Genomic DNA, 25,613 nt, shown 5'->3' with positions numbered 1-25,613 from the left:
CCCCATCATCCAGTGAGTGCCTACTCTGAGGTTCACCCTATGCTAGGAGCCACAGGGTGGGTGGGTGATCACAAGGTCAGCACATTTAGCTCCAGAGCCTGTAAGAGTCCGGGCAACTTGCTGGTCAAATGAGGTTTAGAAATACGCCAAGTTCCACTCACGGTCTCTGCCTCATCCCTTCATCCCCAGCCTAGTCAGCCTTGGGGACATGCATCAGCATTTCCACTGGGCACCAGGGGCAGTGGGGAGATAGACGAGAAGATAAACTGCAGGCTAGGAAGGACCTTCTCAGAGTTGTCTTAATAGTAGAACCTCTTTTCTGAGCCTTGGGTTCCCTTTTTGTGTCTCCAAGAATGTTCTAGCTCTTACCTCCTCATCCTGAGATCGAATGCGTGTGTGTTTGGGGTGGGGAGTGCTAGAATGCTCAGAAGCACCTGGTAAACCATAAAGTAGGAAGGTTATGACGGGAGGGGCAGAAGCATCATGCTTCTTTGGGGCATCCAGGGACCCCAGATTCCTATAATACTTCCTACAAAACAACACATACAATGCAAACATCCCTCTAGTTTGCTGGCCAGGGGCTCCCTGTCCCACAGAGAAGGCAGGACCTGGGATGCAAAGAAACTAGGCTTGTGGCCGGAGTTGGCAAGAGGCTTATGGTGGAGAACCACAGGAAGGCAAGTCAGAGCCAGAAGGAAGCCAAGCAGTCATTGACTTCCCTGTGTGTACCCTGCCAGGATCCGGGGACGCGCTCTCTTACTAAGGGCAGAAGTTGCACTGGTGGTTAGGCTTTGGGAAGAGGGGGGACCCCGTGCGGGATCTCTTTATCCCTGCCCCAGTGAGCGGGGCCAAAGGCAGCCTCTCCCCCATCCTTCCCAGAGCAAAGCAAGAAGGATGGGAAAGTAGTGTGGAGAGTCTTCTCCGGTTGGTGGAATCATCTTTGCCCCAGGTGAAACTCCTACAATAGGGGTTTTCTAGGATCGGTGGCACTTGTGAGGTCACTGGGGAACACTAGGTGGTGTAGACATGAGGGGCCCCAGGAGAGAGCAGTGTTACATTCTGTGAGATGTTAACGGATAGTCCATGAAAACCAACCAAACAAAAACCTGTTGTCAAATATTTTGGGGAAGTGGGTTAAACAAAGTTCAACAGACTTTACCGCTGTGGGAATTCTGGCAGCCGTTACCGTGCTAATATCACTGTGACTCTCTGAGAAAGGGACACAATGTGTCGTATCTTCTAAAACTGATTTGAACAGTCTTTTTGCATGTCCTATCTTGAGATTAACAGGACACAGAATACATTTCATGTCCAATCCGCAAGTCAAAGGGCAGATGCCCGGATGCCTTTGGCTGTCCCCTTATTGGTCTTTCCCTGTGAGGCCCCCCTGCCCATTGTACCCTGATCCTTGACCTGCTCGACTCCCCATCGCAGTCACTCCTTTGTGCTTCCCTCATCCCTCATTCTCCTCAGCCAGAAAGATGTCCAGATCTCTGGTCCACAGCTTCAGATGTGAGAGGAAAGAGGCCCAGAGGAAGGCCAAGGGGAGGACCCCAGGCCAAGAAGCACATGTTGGTGATGGCCATGGGAGAGAGGAGACCAGTGGAGCCCAGGGCCCCGGGACTGGGCCGTCCTGCTGTGGATCACACTGTGGAGTTTTGGTTGAATTTATTTTACAAGCAGCCATCATTCATGGAGTGGGAGGAGAGGGGAGGGAAGACATGGGAAGAAAAGAGTGAGAAGGGCCATTTATAAGTGTGAGGCAAAGGCAGAGCCAGAGGGCTGGAAGGCCCTGCCCACTGACAGGCTCCCACCAGCTGACATGGCTCCCTCTGCCCTGAGCAGCAGTTCTCCATCCATGGAGGGTGGTGGGTTCCCAAAGTGAGTTCCCTCTGGCTCTACAAAATGGCTGCCCTCCAACCTGGGGCCCCCCGGCTGCTGACAGGAGATGAGGGTCACTGAGGGGAAGCCATAGGTCTCCAGCCCGGGAGGCCGCCCAGCCTCAGAAGCTTCCAGAATGAGATCCACATCAGAGAAGGCCACCAGGGCCTGGGTAGAATCGCAGGAGCTCTTCTCCAGCTCGTTGGCAGCAGCATAGGCTAGGGGACCTGGGGTCCCTGGGCAGGGCCAGAGGCGCCGCAGGTCATCCCGGAAGTGGGGGTTGAAGAGCAGGTAGAGCAGCGGGTTGAGGCAGGCAGGCAGGGGTAGTACCACCAGTAGGACAGACTTGACGGCCTCTGGGGTGACAGGGAAGAGCCCCAGCATGGAGGCGAAGCTGAGGAAGGCCACAGGGCAGTAGAGGAGCCCGTCGGCAAAGATGAGCCAGGCCACGTGCCGCACCATGGCGCAGTCCCACACGGCCTCGAAGCCGCCCCGCGGCAGGTGGCAGTAGAGTCTGATGTAGGCAGCGGCCACGGCCAGGAAGCACAAGGAGTTCATCATCACCAGGGCCACGGCAAAGCCCAGCGCGGCCGGCCGGCCCTCGGGCGCGGCATAGGGCAGGCAGAGCGGGGACGCCCCGTACTCTCCCACCGAGGCGAGGGGCAGGGCCGCGGCTAGCCCGGCCAGCAGCAGGCAGCCCAGGGCCCCCGCTCGGATGCTGCTCAGGGAGGGGGCCTTCCCGTAGGCCCGGACGCAGGAGACGGAGACGCTACACTGCACGGCGGCCAGAGTGAGGAGCAGCACGGAAGCCTCGGACCCCAGGACGGCCAGGAAGCCTGTGGCCTGGCAGCCCAGCCCCATCTCCCAGCGGGCTCCATACTGGGCGAACTGGCCAAAGGTCAGGGCGTCCACGGATGCTAAGAGGCCACAGGATATGCCGGTTAGGGCATTAGCACCCGCGATGGCACCGATGACGAACTTGACCGGGGGCAGAGGGCCAGGCCCGCCTGCGAAGACACTCAGCAGCACCAGCCCGTTACAGAGCACAGAGAGCAGCACGATGGCCCACACAGCCAGCCGGATGCCCCAGCTCTCGAAGAGGTGCTCGCAGGGCTTGAAGGGGCCTGCGGGAGAGGGGATGAGACATTACCCCTAGGTCCAAGGCTGCTGGGCCTACGTGTTGGGGATGAGGCTGGGGAGGCTGACACAGCCTCTGTCCCCAGAGAACTCCTGGGCTGACAGGAGCTGACTTGGTCTCTGAGGACTGTCAGGTGGGGTGGGGGGTAGGGGGCAGTGGGCACATATACGCAGCTCTTCTTCCAAGGAGCTGCAAATGCAGGGAACACTCAGCCAATACATGCAGAAATAGAAACATGTAATAAACAAATTTGTACACAAAGTACACAGCGCAAACCCAGGAATTGAGGAAACGTTCAGCAAAGCAGACTCTCCAAAGCATTTTGGAGCAAGGAAGGGGTGAGACGGCATACAGGAGTGTGCTATAAAATGGGGGCATCTGAACTGGGATACGGCTGAGCTGGAGACACAGAGGTGTGGGGGGCTGCCCGGAGAGTGACCAGTCCGCATCCCAAGGCTCTGCTTCTCCCAGTCAGTGCCCAGGGATCCGATAAAGACCCCACCGTTGATGAGGTGTTGTACCTGGCTGGCTCTCCCTTGCTCTGTGGTGGGGAGAGAGACCACAGTCGGTACTCACAGAGTCAATCGGTATTCGGAAAGAAAAGTATAATAAGTAAATGAAAACACAGATGACTCTGGGTTTTTCCAACCTGGTTTTGCGCAAATGGTTGTGATGGTGGTGTTTTCCATCTCTCCCCTCAGGTTCTGTCCTTAAATCACCCTGTAACTTTGGACATGTTATGTCTTCATTTCTTTTGGCTTCAGACTTCTCTTCTGCAATGTATTTCTAGTAGCTTGGGAATTTGAGAGGCTTTTGTGGGAACTATTTTTTAAACATATTTTTTTTCCGACTACCATATAATAGATGGTCATTGCAGAAAGTTTGGAAAATAAAACATGGAAAAATTAAAACTGCTTATCATTCCACCTCTCCAAAAGAACTCATCGTTTTGGTATGTCTCCTCCCATTTTTTAAAAGATACATACAAACATATATGTTTTTAAACTAAACTGGGATTTTCCGCATATAGGCTTTAATTCCCTTTCTTAAGTTAAAATTTTATTATGCACACTTTCCCAAATCTTTATCTTCCTCCAAAATGTGTTTTCCATGTCCGCGTAGTAAATACTTGCCCATATGGATGTACCATAATTTATCTGACCACTTGTACGATCTATCTTTAAAGCAAGTTCAAGCTGGACTTTGCCTTTTGGAGCCTCCTCTTTTACCTCAACACTGCTGATTATTGGTTTTCAGAGGCGAAATTTCTATGGCAGCGTGAAGCCTATGGGTTTCCAAGTCAGGAAGAAAACACCACCTGTTTCCTCCAGACTGCGTTGGTGTTCTTGTTCTGGGCTGACACTAGAGGGCGTGCTATAGCCACTGAGTGCTGCGAGCAGGTGCTGGCAGTCCTTGAGCACTGTTCTAGCTCAGAGAAAGCAAGAGAGGCGGCCAAGGGACACGAACCAAAGACAGATAGAAAACGGGAAAATGGAGGGGAGACGAAATAGAGAAGCACACTGTTCAAGAAAGAGAGCAGAGAGGGATGGAGAAGGCAACCTTTCGGAGGCCCATCTGACTCTAGGATTCTGTGACTCTTAGACTGAAGGGGTGCTCAGAAGCAGCGCCACACACCACCCAGAACAATGGGGTCAAGACATTCTTCACTGCTTCTCTCTTCAATGAGAGACACTTTCTCTCGGATGTTTAACTTCTCATTGGCTGATCTTTGCTTTGACTTCCCTCTCCCCACAGTTGCCCCTCCCCTACTGTTGTTCCAAACGGCCACCCGAGGGAAGAACTCCAGCTCCTTCCCCAAGAATCACCAGAAGAGGTTGTCTTCCCCTCAGAATGTTGGCTTTTAGGCAGAGAAGGCGCCTGAAGTATGGTTATAAACATGCCACGCTGAATGGGCATCTCATCTAAATACTTGGGTACTCCTTCCCCAGTCCTGCCCCCAACCCCGTACCAAGGCACCCGTCTCACCTGGAATGGGGCTGCACTGGACACTGGGGTGTGGCTTTGTGTCCTCCATCTCCAGCTGGAGCTCGTCCAGATCCAGGTCATCTGAGAGATGAGACCAGAGGTGGCTTGGGGGCCAGGTCTTGGTGACAATCAAGCCCCATCTTTCTCCAAATGCCCACCTCTTTAAGCTGCCATCCCCAGCTCATTCTGCTCGGCACAGGTCATCCCAGCAGCCCTGCACATCTGTTCTACTCTTAGGTGAAAAGAGTCTGTTCCTATTATCCACATGTGGGTTATTTGCATTGTCTGTTCTTTACGGCAAATTTTCATCTGAGACTTGCTTGTCTTGTCCTGTAACTGAGCACGTGCGTCCCCTCCAGGCAGCCTAGTTACTGTGCTAGGTTAGCACATGTTAGAGTTACCGTGTTAGAGTTAGGGTGGAGGCTGCCTTAAAAATGGGAGCTGGTAATCAAACAGTTCTCCACACTGGCCAGTCCCCCACTGTAATTCCCTGTCCAGTTGTGAACACCATGCGCAAGAAAGAAAATCTTTCTACTTTTATTTTTTTATATCTTTGGAGAAAGAGAGAGATAGAACACCCAAGTTCAGGGTTGAGGGGCAGAGGGAGAGGGAGAGACAGAATCTTTATTTTTTTTAAAGATTTTATTTATTTATTTGACAGAGAGACAGAGAGAGAGCAGAAGTAGGCAGAACAGCAGACAGAAGAGGGAGAAGCAGGCTCTTCGCTGAGCAGGGAGCCCCATGCAGGGCTCTATCCCAGGACCTTGGGATCATGACCTGAGCTGAAGGCAGATGCTTAACCAACTGAGACACCTAGGAGCCCTGAGAAAGAGAATCTTAAGCAGGATCCATGCCCAGCGCAGAGCCCGAAACAGGGCTTGATCCCATGACCCTGAGATCACTACCTGAGCCGAAATCAAGAGTCAGACACCCAGGTGCCCCAGGAAGGACATCTTCTTAAGACTGAGTAGTGAGCTGGACTATATTCAGAGGAGGTGAACCAGGGAGAGTGAGCGAGTAGAAGCCACACACTTGAGAAATGGTCAAAGCCACTGGGGGATTAACTTAGGCAAGGCAAGACTAAGTGGGAAGACTGGCCGTCCTCCAGGAGCTGAAGTCCCATCAGGCATAAAGGAACTGTGCTCATACATGCTGTGTTGGTGCAGAGGGTAGAATCAGGAAGGGTCATAGAAGGAGGCGACTTAACAATTCAAATGAGCTTTCCTTGTCACTAACACAAATAAGCTCCCACACTTAGAGCTGACAGAGAGGTGGGCCTGAGGTCCCAGGGGCCGCATGCCATGCCTGCCATCTGCTGGGCTTCGGGCAAGGGCAGAGCAACTTGGGGATGAGGAAGACACGGTCCTGGTCTCAGGGAGCTCATGGAGACAGAAGAGGATCCGGCAGTCACGGCATTGTGAACCGTGTCAACTAACAGATTTGTGTGCCAGTGAGGCTAAGAGTCTCTGAGCTCCTGTGCCAGCTCCACGAGCTGTGGTCTTCACAGTCTCATTAACCTTTCCGGCAGCCGCACATGGCAGGTGTCCTTTGACATCATTTGACAGATGAGAACACTGAGGCTCATGGAAGCGAAGGCACTTGCCCCAGGTCTCCTAGTCGGTGTGCAGCAGGGCGGAAGTCTGACCTGGTCTGTCTCACTACAGAGCCCAGGTATTTAACTGTTATGCTTTCCTGATGGGGGTTTGGGGGCAGCCTGGAAGGAATGCAGGGACAGCTTTACAGATGCACGAGGTGGGCATCATTTGTCCCCAGAGATGCTGGAACAGAAAGTCCCAGATAAGAGAAAGGGCACTTCGAAGGGGGGTGAGAGGCAGGACTAGATCATCTTTACCAATCCTTCCCATTCTAAGTCTAGACCCTGCGGTTCCTTAGCCTGAGAAAATAGGATTACAAAGATAAATCCATTGTTAAAGAAACTCTGTAACTTGTTTGAATCAAGTAGGAGTTTTTTTTCTCCTCTTAGTCACTATGGCAGGGTTTCTTAAACCAGAGCCTATGAACTCCAGGGGTGTTAGGGATACCTTGGGAGTCCAGAAATTCTACAAGAATTTTGAAATGATCATCTTAAACATCTTATCATTTATAAAGACAAAACCCTTGTTTGCAGCAATAATTATCACCGAAAGACTATTTTTTAAGAATAAGACTTCAGGGGCGCCTGGGTGGCTCAGTGGGTTGGGCCGCTGCCTTTGGCTCGGGTCATGATCTCAGGGTCCTGGGATCGAGTCCCGCATCGGGCTCTTTGCTCAGCGGGGAGCCTGCTTCCCTCTCTCTCTCTCTCTCTCTGCCTGCCTCTCCATCTGCTTGTGATCTCTCTCTGTCAAATAAATAAATAAAATCTTTAAAAAAAAAAAAAAAAGAATAAGACTTCAGTTTCTCTAGTGAGACTAGGCAAGGTGTCTGAGGCCCCGAGTGGTAGGAGAGCCCTGCTTCTCTTCTGAAGGACGCCTGTAAGGCACCGGGCTTCAACGACAGCGCCCCATGGGCTCGTCCTCCACCACACACTAACAAGGGGTGACTCTGTGTCATGCTTGTCCCCATCTTTGACTCATGTGGTTTGTTTCCTTCCTCCCCACTTAAAGGGTAAACACCTTCAGTTGGACATTTTCCCAGGAGGCAGGAAGGCTCTGCGGAGCTGCCCTTGGCCCAGACACCATCAGGGCGGGCAGGAGGCCGAGGTGTGCCCACAGAGTGCTGGCATTTCCTCTCTTCTCTACCTTTCATTCCCTGCCACCCCGGCTCTCCAGAATGGAGCTCAGCAATTCTTTGAAATCAGAACACATGAATGAAATGCACAGGCTGAGGCCCGCGGACTCCATCTGAGGCTGGGAAAGTTACAGCCAAGGTGTTAAGTAACCACTCTTGAAACGAGGAGGAAATCAAATCTGGCTGCAGCCGAAGCTCCTGGCTTTCTTCCTCAAGGCTTATTAGCTCCCACAGGAAGTGGGGGGCCCTGCCCCAGCTCCCGTTACCAGCGGCAGGCAGCCCACGATTCTGACGCCCTGTGGCTCTCCAAGACCTAAGCCTGGTGGAAAGTTTCACCTTGAGGAAGGAAAGTTTCCATTCCTCCTTCCAGCCCCCTGAGGGAGTGTACAGCAGACAGACATCCGGGAATGTCCCCTGGGGACAGCTGTCTGCCGGCCCAGAGCCAGCCTGGCCGCTGGGCTCTTCAAGGGGTCCTGACGCCCTCCCCGGGGAGGGGTCTGGGAGAGAGACCCCAGAGACCCCTTAACTGCTTGTGGAATACTGGCCTCCATAAGCTGTGTTCCAAACTACACAACACGCCGTCCCTCCTCACACACACGGGGAGGCCCCCGCCCCTGTTCCCAGTAGTAAGAGTGGCAGGTAGTACCAGGGGTCATGCTTTGCTCCCTATGACCTGTGAGATATGTAGTATAGTTATCACTGTGCAGATCAAAAAAAAAAAAAAACAACAACAAGGCTCAGTAAGGTTGAAGAGCTTGTCCTGGGCAACACAACTGGTAAACGGTGTCATTGGGTTTAGAACCCAGGTCTGTCTACACCACCATAAGATGCTTTTCTTACATGTTTTCGTTCTGACTTTTCTGTTTCGCTTCTCCATGGACATACTGTGGAGAGGGGGTTAGAGACTGAAAACGAAATTCAAATATCAGGGGCCCTTTTTTGCTTCCTCCTGATTCTACCTGTGTTCTGTCACATGGAGTGACGGTGAGGGGGACAGAAGCCCTCCCCGCTGCCCTCTATCTAAGATACCGTTGGCAGATGGTCTCTCGGAGCCCCCTCAGCTGCCTACTTCCACCCTTCCTTCTTTTACAACTGTTCTAGAAAGAGACCCATGTGGCCCTTCTCAGCAAGGTCCTCTTGCAGCCAGGGGCCTCTGAGGGACAGGAGGACTTGGGAGAGTGATAATCCCCCACGCTGTTCCACTTGGCTCTAGGACATATAGTGAGGGGACTTTTTTTTTTAAACGGAGGTTTAATTTAATTGACTTAATTCAATCCTGCTTGGCTCAGGTTGATTTAGAAAGTAGGTGTCCTCTCTGAGAATGAAATCACAGGGCCCATGTAGCCAGGAGGCAGCCATGGAGAAGGAACGTGCGAACCACGAGGGCAAGAGTGCTCCACAAGATGCAGCTTGGGAAGCACCTTGGGGACCAAGAAGGGCGTGGCAAATATGGAAACATTACTACTGTCCTTGTCATCATCTTCTCCCCAAGCACCTTTGGGCTACGTTCTTAGAGAGACAAGATGCAAACAGAGGTCACCTCCCAGGTCACCCTTGGGGTTTGCCTCTGCAGCCCCTGCCAGACCCCTCTCAGGGTCCCCCGGGCCTCCTCCCTAACTTCTTCTCCACGGCCACCTACCCGCCCTGCCCAGGAGCCCCATCACTCACAGTGGTTCTCAGCTTGTCCGGCAAGAAGGCCTGGGGGTCTCTTTGGAGCCTCCTCCTCCTCAAGGTGAAAGTCCTCAGCCTCCCACTGTCCAGAGGCCTTGAAGAAGCTGGCACAGACGCCATAGGCACAGCACTGGTAGGCATAGGGCACCTCCAGGATCCTGGGAGCCGAGGGGGCACAGGGGTAAAATGAGCTGTCTGAGGAGTGGTTAGGCGGCCCACCCAGGGACCCAGCACTCAGCACCGGCCTTTCAACCCCAAAGCGCCCCGATGACGGTGCAGGCGGCCCTCTGGGCTTTGTTTGTACGGATCCGACAGCCTGGCTCCTGCCTCTGAAGGGCTCTGAGCATCTGCCAATCTTTTCCTCACTCATCTTGAGAATGAGATGGGAAGATAAACTTTCTGTCCTTTATGGGGTCCCCTCAGTAGGCTCAGGGCTGGGACCGGCTCACCCAAGATCACACAGCACTCCAGTGCTCTGCTCCCCTCCCAGCCAGCAACTCTTTTTTGAGATCTCAGGAGACAGGGATTCTCATAGTGACTCTTGCTTCACCCTTGCCCTGTCCCCCAGCCCCACCCCTGGGCACAGCCGAGCTGAATCTGGTGCCCTCTGAAGGCGAGGGCTGATGCCCCCAGGCAGCTCGTTAGCTGGCAGTAGGGGCGGCCTGGGCCACACAGGCTGTGCTGCCGCTGCAGGCAGAAGGCCTGGATGTCATTAGCACCAGGGACCGGTCGGGCGGCTTGTTTTCCACTCCTCGGTGCCCTGGGCTCGGCCCTCACCGCAGGGGCCCAGATGCTGCTCAAGTGAGGACAGGCAGTCTGTGTGCCCCGAAGGGGACAAGGAGCAAGGAGGTCCGGGGGCCTGCACCTCATCTTCCTCCTGTCCTCACAGGAGGTCTCAGCAGCCCCAGGGCTGCTGCTTGGGACAGAAAGAAAAGCTGTGAATGAGATGAGGAAGGGGAGGCAGGAGCCCTTCCCACTGAGCAGTGACCAAACCCTACGCCTCTGGGCCATCAGGTTTTTCTCAAGGTGAAGCCCCATGACTTTGCTCTCTCTGTCCCTCCTTGGCCTCCCCAGCTACTCTGGGGCAAAACTATCTGGGGGTGGGGGAAAGCCAGACCCTCACCTCAGTTTTGGGAAACTGTCCTTGGAGAAGGCCTGGGAGAGAGCCAGGTTCCCTTTTAGCTTCAGATGCATCAGGCCCCCAAGTCCAGACAGGGGCAGTGTGGCCAGCTGGTTGTCCGTCAGGTCCCTAGGACAGTGCATGGTCAGGGTTATTGGCAGTCAGTGGGAATGCTGAGGGGGCAGGGCTGTGCTGAGGGTGTGACCAGGGTGCCTGGGATGGAAGCAAGAGGAGAGGAGCAGAGGACAGAAGATCAGCAAAGAGAGACAAAGACACGAAATGCTGGAGCAGGAGGATGGTCAGGGATTGCTAGAGGCACCACCCCTAACTCACTCACTCATTCATTCATTCCTTCATCAAATACTGGGGGCCAACTATATACTAGGGATTGCTCTAAGGTAATGTCAAGCCATCCCAACTCATAGGTCACAGAGTTCCTTAACCACAGCTCCTATGCCCAGTTCCCTGTCCCATCCGAGGGTCCCTGTCCACCCCCCTAGGGCATCTGCCTGTACTTGCCTCCCCCTATTCCCCCACTTTTCTGACGACATGAGAGGCCAGAGTCAGGGATTGGACAGAGCTGGCCTCTGACTACAAGCAGGGGTTTGGTCATCTGTTCTGTTTTGGGGGCTGGCTTTGTAGCCAGAGATGAGGACATGCACGGTCTTCTACTGGAGACACATTACAGGGAACCAGCACTCCAAACCAAACACCAGCACCACAGACTGTGCGTTGTGGAAACAGCCTGGACTGGAAGGTAGGAAACCTGGTGCTGTCACCGACTCCCTGCATAATCAAGGGGAGTCACAAATTTGCCTGAGTTTCAATGTCCTCATCTTTCAAGGGGATAAAAATAACCACCCTACCTATCTGGCAGGAGCAGAGCAAACAGGAGAGGGAAGACCGAGGTGTGAGTTTTGCAAGTCTCTGGCCCAGAGCCTAGAGAGTGGCAGACAGGAGGGGCACTGTGAACCTCCTGGAAGGCTTGCATTCTGGCCTTGCTTTGAGCGGGCTTCTCCCCTGGGCCTGGAGGCCTCTCCTGTGAAGTAAGGGATTGGGCTAGATGATCTCCAAGGCCAGGACTAGAGCTAGCCCGTGGAGTCTGGGTGTTAATCAGAAAAGGGTCCTATCAGGATGGACACATCTTTGGGACATGGATGGAAGCAGCCAGTCAGTTCCCTCTTGGGTGGGAGCCCTTGTGCAGTACACAACCTGCACCACAGTGTGTGGCAGTCCCACCAGAGGTCCCTTCCAGCTCTGACCTATTGACCATGCAGCCAGCACTATATGCTCCCTGTTTACAGCCTGTGTAATTTAGGGAACCTGTGAGCCTCTGCCTCCCTGCAGAATGGCAGCCCTCTAGTGTTACTGCTCATGTGGGGGACTGTTGAGCTGAGACCCTGGCTCCCACACCTGCTGCCACTGTCCCAGGTTGTGAAGGAGTTTTGGGCTCTAACCTCCTCTCTGTTGGCACATGTAGAGGCTGAGGGAGGGCGTGAGACCAGAGGGGGTGGGGGCACAGGGCACTGAGGCCACTAAGATGTTGCCAAATATTAGCAGATGAGATTCCAGAGCTTGCAGGAGTTTATCAGGACCCATGGCTTGTCAAACGGACTGTCAGAATGACTGATGAGGCTGGGATGTGCGGTCAGACATTCGTGCATGTCCCCACTCTGGGGTGGGTCCTCCCACCCCTGCCCACCCCCACCCCCCGCTGGCCTAGGGTCCCCACTGGTCTCCATCCAGCGGGAGGAGGGTGCAGAACGCACTTACAGCTTGACTAGGGAGCGTAGGGTCACGAAGGCCTCAGGGTGGATGGACCGGATGGAGTTCCAGCTCAGGTCCCTGTGCGCAGAGAGGGGATTACAGGTGAGACCCGGGACATGTGCGGGGCTCGCCGTTCCCCTCCTGAGTTCTCCTTCTCACACTCCCCATCTGAGCTGCCCCCAGGAGCAGAACCCTCAGCCTTTCGGGGAAGGTACCTGCTGCCTGGCTGGGGCCACAGAAAAGGGGATTTGGCAGATTGGCCTCAGAATCTCATCAGCCCCTGGGCACCAGCTGGAGAAGTGGCTTCAGAAGCCGTCTGGAAGGGGAGGCACCTCTCCTGGTGTGTGTGTGTGTGTGTGTGTGCGCGCGCACGCGCGCGCGCGCTGGGGGCAGGGATACCGAGCAGGGAAGACTTGTGCCCGCCACTGCCATGTACACTGTGGGTATGGAGTGTGCCCGAGAGAGGGGCACAGTGGGCCCCCGTAGGGTCCAGTCTGGGATGCTGCAGGATACTCACAGGGCTCTCAGGGAGCTCAGCTGGCTGAAGGTGTCTGCTCCGATCGCCCAGATGCGGTTGTGCTGGAGGCCTCTAGGGCAACAAGAGAGACTAGATGAGCCAATAGGCTCAAACCCTGGCCCCGTTCCACGCCCCCCATGCACTATGAGGAAGAAAGGAGAGCCCCCCACTTCTCCTGGCACGGGAAGAAAGGGCCCGCGGAAGTCACCAGAATTAAAGGGAGCACAAGGGGATCCGGTTGCCTTGGGTAAGTGGGTCAGAAGACAAAGCCACAAAACCATCCCTGTGGCCCAGAAGGGAGTCAGTTTCCAGGGTTCCCACCGGGGCTGGCTCCCAGCCCAGGCAACCTCGCTCCTGCGTTCTTCAGACCTTAGTCCAGCAGCAGAGCATTGCCCCGCCCTTGGATGACCCAGTGACTGGCCCAAGCTGGGGGGCGGAGCTCAGTGGACTGCTTGTCTGAATGGGAGATGGAGCATGTCCCTCTGTAATGCTGAAGACCCTCTTTCCTTGGGCATCTAGACAAACAGGACAGACCCTCACACCCCTATCCTGCCTGGGCCCCAAAAGGCATTGCCCTACCTAGGGTCAAGGGACAGACAGGGAGGCTCAGGAGACCCACCAAGCTTGAAAAAAACCCAAAACAAACAAACAAACAAACAAAAACAGAAGCTGAGTGAAAAGAGTTTAGAGAATTTTTTAGGTGATTTTTTTCCTTGTCAAATTTGAATCCTGGGATTCTTCTCCTATGTGTGAGTGTGTCCCACCTCCTAGTGCTGATGTGACTCTGGCCCTCCATTGGCCCTAATCACTACTACCTTTCATTGTTGTGGCTACCCCCAATGAGCCACCTTGAGACTGACGGGGTGGGTCCATCGTCGGTGGTCCCTGGAGGCCTTGTCTAGGCCTCTGAGCTCCCAGCCCTAACCCTTGGGAGGGTCAACCAGCTCAGAGAAGGGAGAAATGTCCGAGTGTGCTCCCTGCCCACCCCCCTCCCCTCAGACTTGTCCCGAGTCTGGCTTGCATGCCTTCACCTCGCTCCCACACCCCCAACTCACATTTCCTCTAGTTTCTGACACCTGTGCAGGCTGGGCAGCTCCTCGATTTGATTATGAGACAATTCCCTGGGGGAAGAGAGAGAGAGAGAGAGAGAGAGAGAGAGAGAGAGCAAGACCGGGTGAGGCTGGGGGCCAGGAGAAGCAGCCCCGCCAGGATGTGCCTTCCTGTCAAGCAGCCGAGGGCTGGGAGGACCCTGCAGGGATGTGGCTGTTGACACGCCTCCCAGCAAGGGGACTTCCCTTCCTCCCGCTGAGTCCCAAGGCCTAGGGGACCCTAGGAGGGTCCTGGGGGAAGGGAGACAGGAAGTGAGAGGGGCACAGAGATGAGAAAAGGAATAGAGGGTGCCGGGGCTCTGCGACAGCCAGCAGGGACCATATCAGGCCTTACTGGGCAAGCCGGTCACCGCCAACCCAAGAAACATCCCCGTAGTCCCCACGCACAGAGTCCCGAGGTGGGGGAGGGGGGGTAAGCCTGGGCCTGTGGAGATCATCTGGCTCAACCCCTTCATTAACAGATGAGGACTCTGAGGCACAGGGAAGGGACAGAACCTGCCAGGGACACACTGCCAGTCAGTGGCAAGGCTGGAAGCTGAGCCCACGTCTCCAGACACCCAGGCTAGCACAGCTGCGGACGCAGTGTCTCCTGCATCAGCCTCCCCATCCCGAGCTGTGGGTCCATGTGGAGAAGCCTCACATTCCGAACGGATTCAGGAGGGAGAACAAAACTCCCCTTGACTTCATAGGCCACTTAAATGCCTCCATGCTTCCGGAAGACCTTAATGTTCTTACTAGATAAGCAATGCCACTGGCTGAGCAGCTTTTACGTGCTAGCACTCTGTGCTGTGTGCTGGACAGACATTTTTTTCAACCCTCACACATTTATCCATATTTTGCTGATGAGGCATTGAAGCCCTGAGACGTTAGAGAGTGAGTCCAAATTCATACAGCTACTAAGGGGCAAAGCTGGGCCTTAAACCCTGGTCAGACTCCAAAGGCTATTGTCCCTTTGCCCCGAGCAAGAGAGGACAGCCCAGTCCCTCCCGAGCAGGTACTCTGCAGACTGTCCCATTCTCCAGCAAAAGAAGTAACCCAGAGGGACAGAAGCAGGAGGGGCCTCTGCTCCAGCCCATGGGAGCAAGGGCACAATGCCAAGACTGGGGAATACTTGTGAGCCACTCACAGCACTCGGAGCCTGGGCAGCTGCTGGCACATCCCTGGTGGGAGCAGCCGGATGCCTGCACGGGTCAGGGTCCTGCAGAGAGAGCAGAGACAGAGCTGGCACCAGGCCCTGCCATCCCTGGCCGCTGCCTCCAGCTCTGGGCCTGATGCTGACATGGGAGCACAGAGCTGACAGAAGAGAAGTGGCAGAAGGCACAGGGCAGGGGTGGAGCTATATGGAGAGAAAGGAGCAAGTCTGGCATCTGAGCACAGAGCTCCCCTGGGACTGGAGGCGGGTGGGGGTGGGCAACAGAGACAGACACAGCCCAGGGGATCTCTGCTTGGCGGACAGTTCCTGCCCGCGCGGCCCACACCCCATCCACCCATCGGGTCCCCACCCATTGTCCCAGAGAGGTCTCCGGCAACACGGGGTATGTAGGACAGGAACTAGAATCTCATCTGCCCTCCTTAGAGAGGGGGTGCATAGCCATGGGCAGGGAGTAGATAGGAAAAATGAAACAAAACAACCCCAGTGGAGCCATGGGAACCTTGCACAGAGTCTGCTCCCCGTGCCCCAGGGAAGGGGGAAGGGGTGGGAAAGAAGGGAAGGACCTGGGGCTGGGACAGAGAGGGCTGTGGGGCAGTTTTGGCTAGGGACAGGGTGTCCCAAGAAATACCCAAGGCCAAGGTCATTCTTGGGGAACTATTACTTCCCTCATGGAAAATTTTCCAGATGCCAGCAAATCTCGGGGAAGACAACAGAGGCACAGAGGAGAGAGAGTTCCTGTCTGGGCCATGACATGAATGAGCTGTGTGATGGGGGGCAGGGCGGTTGGCTTCCTAACACTCACTCTGGGTGTTTGCTTGATTGTTCCATTCATCCTCTTAAATGTGTTGAGGTCCTACTGTGCTCTGGTACCCCTCCCCCACTCTACAGGATATAATAATAGAACATATGAGGAAGTCCTTGTTGAAATCGTGATTCAGAAAGGCAAAGCAGATGTGTTTCCACAACTCTTCTCCCCTGTCACGGGTCTTCAGGATGCTCACAGCTTGGGGTTAGGAACTCTGAAGGCATGCCTGAAAAATCCAAGCATGGTCAGGAGAAGACCAGCCTCCTCACCCCCAAACCATCTGCTGCCCCTGGCCTTGCCTGCAGCAGTGGCGCATCAGGAGATGGCCATGGGTCCCTGGGGCTGAGCCAGGGGACCTCTGGGCCAGGCTGGAGCCAGCAGCAGAAGCAGGCCAGATAAAGGCCAAGCAAAGGATCCTTCCAGCAGCCTTCCACGGGACAGCTCCTGGGGGTGGAGCAGGGGCATGGATGAGGTGGAGGGTGAGGGTCCCCACTCACAGGATCTCCAGGCTGGTGGTCCCTTTGAGATCTGGGAACTCCTGGATGTCCGTGGCACCATTCAGGGATCTGGAAGCAGATGCGACACACTCTGAAGGGTGGGGTCAGAGCATCTCGATATCTGGGCTCCCCACCATCACTGATCTCCCCTGAAGAGAAGCTACCTTTTGGGAAAATGTCATCCTTCACCCAGCCTCAAAATACCCCAGCTACTCAGGGCCTGTAGGGGAGGGGCTTTGCTCAGCAGGGTCCAAACCGCTATTTCCTTAAGTTGGCCCAGCCCCCTAGAACCCCGGCAGAGCCCCCAAACTGGCATCTGGGTCCCAGCATGCAAAACACAACAAATGCACAAACAAAAAAAATATAGGCAAGGGACATGGGAATGGACTCTAAAAGGCTCCAAGGTGGGTGCTTCTGAAAAAGTTCTTGGCTACAGGGGTTTGCTTATTAGAGTCTGAGAAAGGGTCTCCCCTAAATCGACATCCGTTAAAGCGTTGTCACCACCTCCCCACTGGCTCTCTCCCAGACAGCTTTAGATAGATGGCTTTTCCCCTCCCTGCCATCCCCTGCCGGTGAGGACAGGGCTGAGGACAGGGACCCAACCAGAGCACAGCAAAAACGGGTCCTGCCAGACCACAAGGAGGTAGTGTAGGGTCCAGAAAGGAGCCTCTCGGAGCTGGAGACCAGGGGCCTAGCTCACGGCAGAGCGGAACCCCGGGAACCTCGAGATCCATCCACAAAATGTGCTAACACCACCTGCCTCATGTGGTTAGAACAGCAGTGAAACGTGATAATGGACATGAAGGGGAAGGGTGCACTTGAAAAGGCTAGTTATGCTCCTGGGATGCCCTATGTCATGTGTCAGCCGTGAAGATTTTTGAAGAAGTGGGACTTGGGCTGGGAATGAAAAGAATGGGAGAAAGGAAACAAGGGAATGCCGTCGGGCCCAAAGTAATAAAGGTGGTACGGCAAAGGGCCGAGGGGTCCATGCTCCAAGGTCACTGGAGAAGCAGACCCTTATCCCAGTTGTTGGTTTCTGAAGCAAAAGTTTCTGGAACAGCTCTCTCGAGCAGGACCCTGAAGACACCAGATCAGACTCCTGGGCTCTGGAGGAGGGCCCTCTTTCACTCATCTGGGATCCGGGAAGAAGCCACAGGGAGCTAACTAGAGGCTGATTAGAGCAGCCGGGTCCGGGAATAGTCCTGAGCCGAGCAGAGGCCGCAGCGTCGGAGACCAGGCCTCGCAGTGGGGGCAGCACCCTGCTGGTGTTACACCTGCAGAAGGGAGGCCAGAGGCAGCGGGAAGGAGGGAGGCCTGGGGGAGGTCCAACTTACAGTGTGTGCAGTTTAGGCAGGTACTGGAACGCTGACCTCCCCACAAACTGGATTGGGTTATCATAAAAGTGTCTGGAAGAAAAAGACCCAAACATCTAATTTAGTTACTTGGCCCTTTGAGCTGAGACCCCGGCCGATCTCTGCTTTGTCCAGGAAAGCAGACCAGGAAAGAACACATCGGGGAAGGCCCCCCCTCACAGAGTCCTGCCTCCCCAGGCCCTGGCCCCTCTCCCAAAAAAGGCACAGCACCAAGAGACAGAGAAGTGAGGACTCACATTGTCTGCAGCAGAGGGTTCCCCATGAAGGCCTTTTCTGGGATGGCCTTGATGTTGTTGTTATGGAACCCCCTGGAAGACAACACCATGAGTCAGTAAAGACTTGGAGAGAGGTGTGGAGAGGGAGAAACAGAATTCCATGAAGCTTCCAGAAAGCTGATTAGAAGCACCATAAGACCAAAGAGATGGCAGCCCGAGATTCCAGGTTCCCCTCTGCCTGGGATGTGTCTGCTTCATTCCATCACACACCCGTCCTTTTCTCCGACATTTGTGAAAAGTAAAGCCTTAGGGAGCAGAGGGGTGGGGGAGCAACTTGGGGGCAGCAGGCTGAGTTCAGACCCCAGGACCTGCGTCCTCTCCTCAGTCCCATGTGGCAGGAAACCCACAGGGTCCCCAAGAGGTAGCTGAGGGTGTGTGAGAAAAACAGAGCTTCTGGGGGTTGCAGGAACGAGAGATGTCCCCCAAATGGAGGCTGGCTTGGTCTTCAGGCCTGGAGACTAAGGAATCTAGAAGGACAGCAGCCACAGAATGGGGGAGAGGCAGCGGGTGTTGAGGGACTGGGTGGCCTCATGAGGAGGTGAGAAGGGAGGGACCCTCTCCAGGACCCGCTCCAGGTCCCAATGTCCAGGGCTCTGGAAGCAGGAATTACAAGTTTGGTTAGTTGGGGGGAACATTACAAGATAAAAGTTGGACTGAGAAGCACATGATCCAGGCTGAGCAGACCCCTCCCAGCCACCCTCTTTTTCATGGGAGATTTCTAGTGTCTCCTCATGCCTTCCTTGCCTCCACTCCTCTCTCTCCTCTCTCCCCTCCCCTTATTATTTCCACTTTCATGCTCTCCCCACAGGTCCCCGCAGACACCCCCAGCCCATGCGACCCACCTAGGCTGCTCCTCCAACTCTCTCATTTCTTTGTTAACTCACTCGTTATACGTTCTTGGACTCCTCCTTTGTGCCTAATGCTGAGCTAAGCTAAGCTCTGAGAGATTTAGAAGTTTAGAGGCCTGTCCTCAAGCAGCCTTCTCTCAATAAACAGAGAGATACAGAGACAGACAGACAGACAGGCAGGCAGGCAGACAGACACACACATACACACGCACACTCTTATACGCATTGGCGATTCATCGGCAGAGGAGGACTTCCAGTAGTTTCTCACCCCGACCCTTCCCCCCGAGGTGGTCCAGTTGCTCCTTCTCAGCTACACACATCTGGCATTTACACCTTCCAACCTCGCATGGGGTGGGAATGGTGGGTGGCATGGGGTTGGTCCTGAAGGTCTCAGGTGGTAGTTTGAGTAAAGATACGAGGCTACTTAAAAGTGTGGGGCGCTGCTCAGAAATATCAGGCTCGGGATGCCTGGGTGGCTCAGTCGTCCAGCGTCTGCCTTCGGCTCAGGTCATGATCCCAGGGTCCTGGGATTGAGCCCCACATAGGGCTCCTGCTCAGCCAGAAGCCTGCTTCTCCCTATCCCACTCCCCCTGCTTGTGTTCCCTCTCTGTGTCTTTCTCTGTCAAATAAATAAAATCTTAAAAAAAGAAAAAAGAAAAGAAATGTCAGGCTCCCTTAATCTGGTCCCACTTTACTAACAATAGATCTCCTACTGTTTGCCAAGAGCCTCTTCCCCAGTAAGGCTGGCCTCTCCTGCAGTCATCTCTCTGCCCATGCAACTTCCAATCTCCGCCTGCCTACTCCGTTCTTCTGTCTGAAACACCTCCTCCCCTCCCCTGCCACGGCCACCTAAATCCCATCCATCCTGTAAGGCTAATCTCAGATGTGTTCGTCCACAGTGTTCTTTCCAAGTCACTCTGGATTTCCAGTCATTTTAGCTACTACTGTTCCATTAGAGCTGGAATTATATACCCACCCGAAGCTGCTCTGTCCTGCTCCCTGACAGACCTAAAAGATCCCTAGGGACAGCCCAGGACTATCTGACTCCCGGATTGTTTTTAGCAGGGAGCATAGTGCTTCGCACAGTTGGTGCTAAAACCGAGTAACAAGAAGTGGTGTCTGCGAGGAGCCACAGCCGGTTTCTCATCTCCTCCCTGGAATCAGGTGCTGGAGCAGTGACCCCGCTACCCAGCCCCCAGCTCCTCTCCTCATTTGTCTCTGGACACACCCCAACCCAGGTGGGGGCAGTGCTGGGCCCAGCGACCGAGAGGTGTCGTGTGCCATGTGTCCCTCCAGGCTGGAAGAGCCCACAGCCATTTCTGCTGATGGCACCCATTTGGAAACGCTCCGTGCCAAACTAAGGAGGTCTGTGACTATTCAGACCCGCACGGGGGGCCGGGGAGGGCACGCGGCTACGGTTCCCACAAGGACCACAGGATAGGAGGATGTGAGGGAAGCCCAGGACCGGCGGCTTCAGCCCCTGCCCCTGGGAGAAGAGAGAAGAGGACACCCCCAGAAAGCAGCAGAAGAGCTTACAGTTCCTGCAGTCTGCCCAGCGTCCGGATGGCGACAGGGAACTCCTGCAGCTCATTATAGTTCAGGTCTCTGGAATGGAAAGCAGAGCCGTCATTAGACGGGTGGCTTAACAGGGCATGTCAGGGCCCCCGAGAAACACAAACTTGGCTCTGGGACTGGCCGGAGAGATGCGTTTTCCAATTTGTCAGATCCAGCTGTCAGTGCCTGGAAACACATTTTTGGAATGTTCGTATTCCATTCCTACTCCACAAATCCTCAGGCTTGAAGGCTTCCTGGCAGTGGAATTGTTTTCAGGAGACCCATGAGGGATATGGATACCTGGAATGGACTCCTTCAGAATAGTCCCCACTGGCTGAGGAAAATACCTCAAGCCTCTGGAGACATCAGTGGCTGGGGAAGGGACAGAGAAGAGAATGAGGCCATCTTTACCACCTTGTTACCAGCACTAGGGATTCCAGAAGGTTCCATCAGGTGATTACTTTGGCTAGCTGTGGCCTCTGCCGTCTCTCAGAAAGACCAACGCTTTTTATCTTTGGGTGGTGGCAGGACAGCTAGCTTTTATTTCTCTTAGTTTTTCTTCATTTCCTGATTTTTTTTTTTATTTATTATTTTTTTTTTTTTTTACAATGAACATGTGTCACACATACAATCAGCAAACAATGGAGGCAATGAAAGTAGTGGCAACTAGGGATGCCTGGGTCGGTGAAGCGTCTGACTTCAGCTCAGGTCCTGGGATTGAGACCGGTGGCAGCAGCTTCTTGCTCGGCGGACAGTCTGCTTTTCCCTCTCCCTCTGCCCCTCCTCCCGCTCGTACTCTCTCTCTTCTCTCAAATAAATAAATAAAATCTTAAAAGAGAAAGTGGGAGCAACCCACGTTGGAAAGGGAGCAGGGAAACATGCATTCTAATACATGATTCGCCGGAGATTAAATGTGCATCATCTCTTAGACATAATTCAACAGTATCTTTTCAGATTCAAAGATTCATACCTAGTCACCCCAAGTCCAGGAATTCATCCTACAGAAAAAACTAGCCCTGGGTGTGAAGGTATATGCAGGAGGACGCTTGGCACAGTGTTGTTCAGGCATCAGCGCCCAGACTGTTGGCCCATACGTGATCACAGGTTTGCTCCTTCTACCCTCTTAAGTGGTCTTCTGGGTTTGTGCCCTTATGGCAATGACAGGGTAATGGGAGAGAGGAGCAAGGCATGAGACCAAGGGCCAATCGGATTTTCATTAGAGAAGATTTGGAGCTGCCTGTGACAAAGGAGCTCCAAAGGCAGGGGGGACCCTGATGAAAGAGAGGGATGTTTGCTTGCATTGTGGGGAAGACAGTGCAAGGGAAGTGGGGAGTAGGAAGCAAGAGCTGCAGAAGACGTTCTGCGAGTTTTGCTCTACATTATATGATGGGATTCTCTCCCCTACCCTTCCTATTAGAGAGACTTCAGAAGAGATCATCAATCTTCAAGATTTTTAAAAACTTTTTACTTTTTTATTTTTATTTTTATTTTTTTTTTAAAGATTTTATTTATTTATTTGACAGAGAGAAATCACAAGTAGGCAGAGAGGCAGGCAGAGAGAGAGGAGGAAGCAGGCTCCCTGCTGAGCAGAAAGCCCGATGTGGGGCTTGAACCAGGACCCTGGGATCATGACCTGAGCCCAAGGCAGATGCTTAACAATTGAGCCACCCAGGCGCCCCCACATTTTGCTCTTAACCCATACTCTGTTGTCTTATCAAGAGGATGCATACTCCATTTGCAAATAAGATTATGAAGTCTTTGAGGACAGGGGCTAAGTATGTAAGTTTTCTGAAATCCCCTTTTTTTTAAAGATTTTATTTATTTATTTGACAGAGAGAAATCACAAGTAGGCAGAGAGGCAGGCAGAGAGAGAGGAGGAAGCAGGCTCCCTGCTGAGCAGAAAGCCCGATGTGGGGCTTGAACCCAGGACCTGGGATCATGACCTGAGCCGAAGGCAGCGGCTTAACCCACTGAGCCACCCAGGCGCCCCAAAAACTTTTTACTTTTTTAAAAAGATTTTTAATTTCAAGTAATCTCTATACACAATGTGGGGCTCGAACCCATAACCCTGAGATCAGGAATTGTATGTTCCTCTGACTGAGCCAGCCAGATGTCCCTCAACCTTCAAGATTTCATTTTTTTTTCATTAATATTTTTTTAACCTTCAAGATTTTAAAGTTGACTTTTGTTTCCCTCAGTGGCTAATGAGTTAGCTCCATGTGGAAATGTGCCTGATTGTGCGAGGGTTGACTCGGCGTCTCAGGATTCCCGTGGCCAAAGTCTGTGGTACAGTCTCAGGTACAGTGTCCCTCTTGACCGCCCCCAGGATGACCCCAGCCCAACTTCTCTCAGTCTTTTCCAGCCCTCCCTGCCCTGACCACGCTCATGAGAGGACTATCCAATGCCAGGGCAGGGGACCATGCCAAGGCCCTTTAATCACAGAGTGACTTGGCAGATTCTATGGGTAAATACTATGTTAACACAGAGATAATGACAGGTTCCCCTACATGACAAGGTCATTACACTTAATAGTCCACAGGTAGAGCCAGGAACCCGGCCCAAGGGTCAGAAGAGCAGTGACAACCGTCTGGCAGCCGGTGAGCCAGGTAATTGCACTCCCTCACCTCCCTTACCCCCCCAAAACACACTAATTACCCGATTACACTCAGACTCCCATGGTGATCTTGGCTAATTACAGCATAAACCCTCCCACTTTGCTCTGCTCTGCCCCGTTCCTTTGTGAATCCTACACCTATCCCTCCAATGACTCAGAACTTGATCCTCTCAGAGGGGCTATGTCTGGTCTTAGATTTTATAAAGGATTCACCCTCACATCTCGGTGTCTCCAAATCAAGGGTCCCCCTTTTAACTCTGCTCAGCCCTTTCAGGAATTCTCTACCGTTGCACAGGGAGAGCTGGGTAAGTAACAGGAGAGCACTTTCTCTTAAAGCCTTCATATTGTGGTATTATCATAAAATGCAAAGAATTGCAGCTGCCCGAACTCAGAGCTTTAGCTTGCCCTTCCATCTGCCTGCAACACTGTAGCGGTTTGCATGGCTTATGCCCCTACTTCATTCAGGTCTTTACCCAAAGAGCACCTCATGAGAGAACTCGTCTGACCGCTCTATTTAACACAGCATCACTTGCGTTCCCTTACCCTGTGTGGTAGACTGAAAGTGGTCACACGTCTTCTCCTATTGCAATACATGTGTATGAGATCAGGAGCCTGTATGCCTTCAACTTACACAGTATGTCAGTGACATGTCAATAAAGCTGGAGAAGAAAAGGTGGCACAAATCCTTTGTGGCTTCTCCAATCAAGGAGTGGCCTCTACCTCCCCACTCCTGAGACGGGGCTGGCTTGGAACTGGCCCTGACAGTCTCATTCTACAGAATGAGTCAGAGAGGCCACGGTGTGAGCTGGTCCTAAGTCACGAGAGGCCTCACAGCCTGCGCCTTCCTTTGGAACACTCCTGCCACCACGCAAGGAAGCCAGGGCTAGCCCCCCATGGAGGAGCCATGTGGGGAGGACCGGCTAACAGCCAGCACCAAGGCTGCCCTCTTGGACTTGTGAATGAAGCTTCTCAGAGCCTTTAGCTGTCGTTGAACCTCTGGCCAACTGCGGCCTCATGAGTGAGCCCAGGGGAAGGTTCCAACAGCAAAGGTCCCAAAGGTCCCAATCCACAGAGGTATGAGAAAGGCCCTGATGTTTTGAGCTGATCTGTTATGTAGCAGTAGACAATGAGAGATTCTGCTTTCCTTTTTCTCATAGGACATACTGAGAGCTGATATATATGTGTCTATTTTCTTCCCACCCTACTAGAAATGAAAGTTCCTTGAAAACGGAAACTCTGTTTCATTTTCTAAACACCAAAATACTGGCATAGAACAGTGGCTCAACAAATATTTGTTGAATGAATACATGAGACAGTCTAGATAAATTGATTGATGAAAAGCATTAATGGACTCTTAAGAGTATCTAGAATATTTGGCAGAACATCCTTAAGACTCTGAGGCACTTAGAGAATCCTGAGGGGCACTGTGAGGCTTGCGCAGGGCCCCAGGGCTAAGGGACAGGTCCCATGTGATTTTGCTATCACCAACCCCTTCTACAGGTCACTGGACTCATGTCCAGGAAGCCAAACTGAGTAGTTCCAGTCTTCCTTGGCAGCTTCTGGACAGGAATTCTGCCAGGAATGGCCTTCCAGACAGTGGGAAAAGACACAGAGTAAAAGGCATGTGAACTAAATGGCCTTGTGTGTGTGTGTGTGTGTGTGTAGAGTAATGTGGAGAATAAAAACTGTGCAAATGTTAAAAGAAATACTGCAAACTACACACCGGGGGGGGGGGGGTGGCCTGAATGTTCCCGTTTGGACACCTACACACATTCAATGACCTGGGTAAGTAGCAAAGCCCTGCTACATTTGGGGCCCGGTAGATGTGACTTCGGGTTCTAACTGTCCAGGGAACACGTCTTTGCGACTCTCTCTGCCCTTGATGGATTCAATTCAGTGCAATGGATGTTTGTTACCTGCTCAAAATATGCAGAGAATTCTTCTGGGGAAAGTGGAAGGTGGAGAGATGGGCGAGAAACAGCCCAGTCAGGACAAATGCGCGAGACAATCAGATGAGTGGCCTTGGCATGACGTGGCAGATGCCGAACCTTCAGAGATCACACAGAGTTGGGAAGACCAGGAGGGCTTTGTGGAGACGTGGCATAACTCCAGGACTAACCGGAGTCCCCGCCTCCAAGTCATCCACAGGATAACCTTGGTTGAGCGCTGGTTATGTGCCGGGCACTTAGTGCTATGCCTGAATGATCTCATAACCCTCATGACAGCCCAAGAGGTAGATATCACTATCATACCCATTTTACAGTTGAGGAAAGTCAGACACAGAGATGTTAAATATGTTGCCCAATCACACAGCCATTAAACTGCTGTGCCAGAAACCACTATCTCTCCACCGAAATCCACTCCTTTCTCTACAGCCCCACAACCCAATACCATAGCCACCAGCCATGTGTAGCTGTTTAAATGTAAATTAATTACAAGTTAGTATGATTCAAAGTTCAGCTCTCAGTTTCACTAGGGATACTTCAAGGGCTCAAAATATCATGGGGCAAGTGGCTACCGTATTGGAAGCCCAGAGTTAGAACATTTCCCTCATCACATAAAGTTCTGTTGGACATTG

General features: G+C 53.2%; 1 protein-coding gene across 1 annotated transcript in view; it reads right to left on the bottom strand.

Moving 5' to 3' along the window:
- Positions 1 to 1,663: 1,663 nt before the first annotated feature.
- Positions 1,664 to 25,613, bottom strand: part of LOC111151125 (leucine rich repeat containing G protein-coupled receptor 6) — a 116,354-nt gene continuing 92,404 nt past the window's right edge. Inside the window, exons 7-18 of the mRNA XM_022508913.1 lie at positions 20,404 to 20,472; positions 17,981 to 18,052; positions 17,706 to 17,777; positions 16,372 to 16,440; positions 15,043 to 15,114; positions 13,863 to 13,928; positions 12,808 to 12,879; positions 12,297 to 12,368; positions 10,527 to 10,652; positions 9,401 to 9,561; positions 5,006 to 5,086; positions 1,664 to 3,005 (exon numbers count right to left, since the gene is read on the bottom strand). Of these exons, the coding sequence (XP_022364621.1) occupies positions 1,750 to 3,005; positions 5,006 to 5,086; positions 9,401 to 9,561; positions 10,527 to 10,652; positions 12,297 to 12,368; positions 12,808 to 12,879; positions 13,863 to 13,928; positions 15,043 to 15,114; positions 16,372 to 16,440; positions 17,706 to 17,777; positions 17,981 to 18,052; positions 20,404 to 20,472 (2,188 nt within the window). The 3' untranslated portion in view covers positions 1,664 to 1,749. The remainder of the gene's footprint in view (positions 3,006 to 5,005; positions 5,087 to 9,400; positions 9,562 to 10,526; positions 10,653 to 12,296; positions 12,369 to 12,807; positions 12,880 to 13,862; positions 13,929 to 15,042; positions 15,115 to 16,371; positions 16,441 to 17,705; positions 17,778 to 17,980; positions 18,053 to 20,403; positions 20,473 to 25,613) is intronic.

This window comes from Enhydra lutris, unplaced genomic scaffold (genome assembly GCF_002288905.1).
Source record: "Enhydra lutris kenyoni isolate GAN:26980312 unplaced genomic scaffold, ASM228890v2 scaffoldscaffold25, whole genome shotgun sequence".
Classification (NCBI taxonomy): domain Eukaryota; kingdom Metazoa; phylum Chordata; class Mammalia; order Carnivora; family Mustelidae; genus Enhydra; species Enhydra lutris.
The sequence above is the reverse complement of the archived record's forward strand: the minus strand, read 5'-3'. Positions and strand labels throughout refer to the sequence as shown.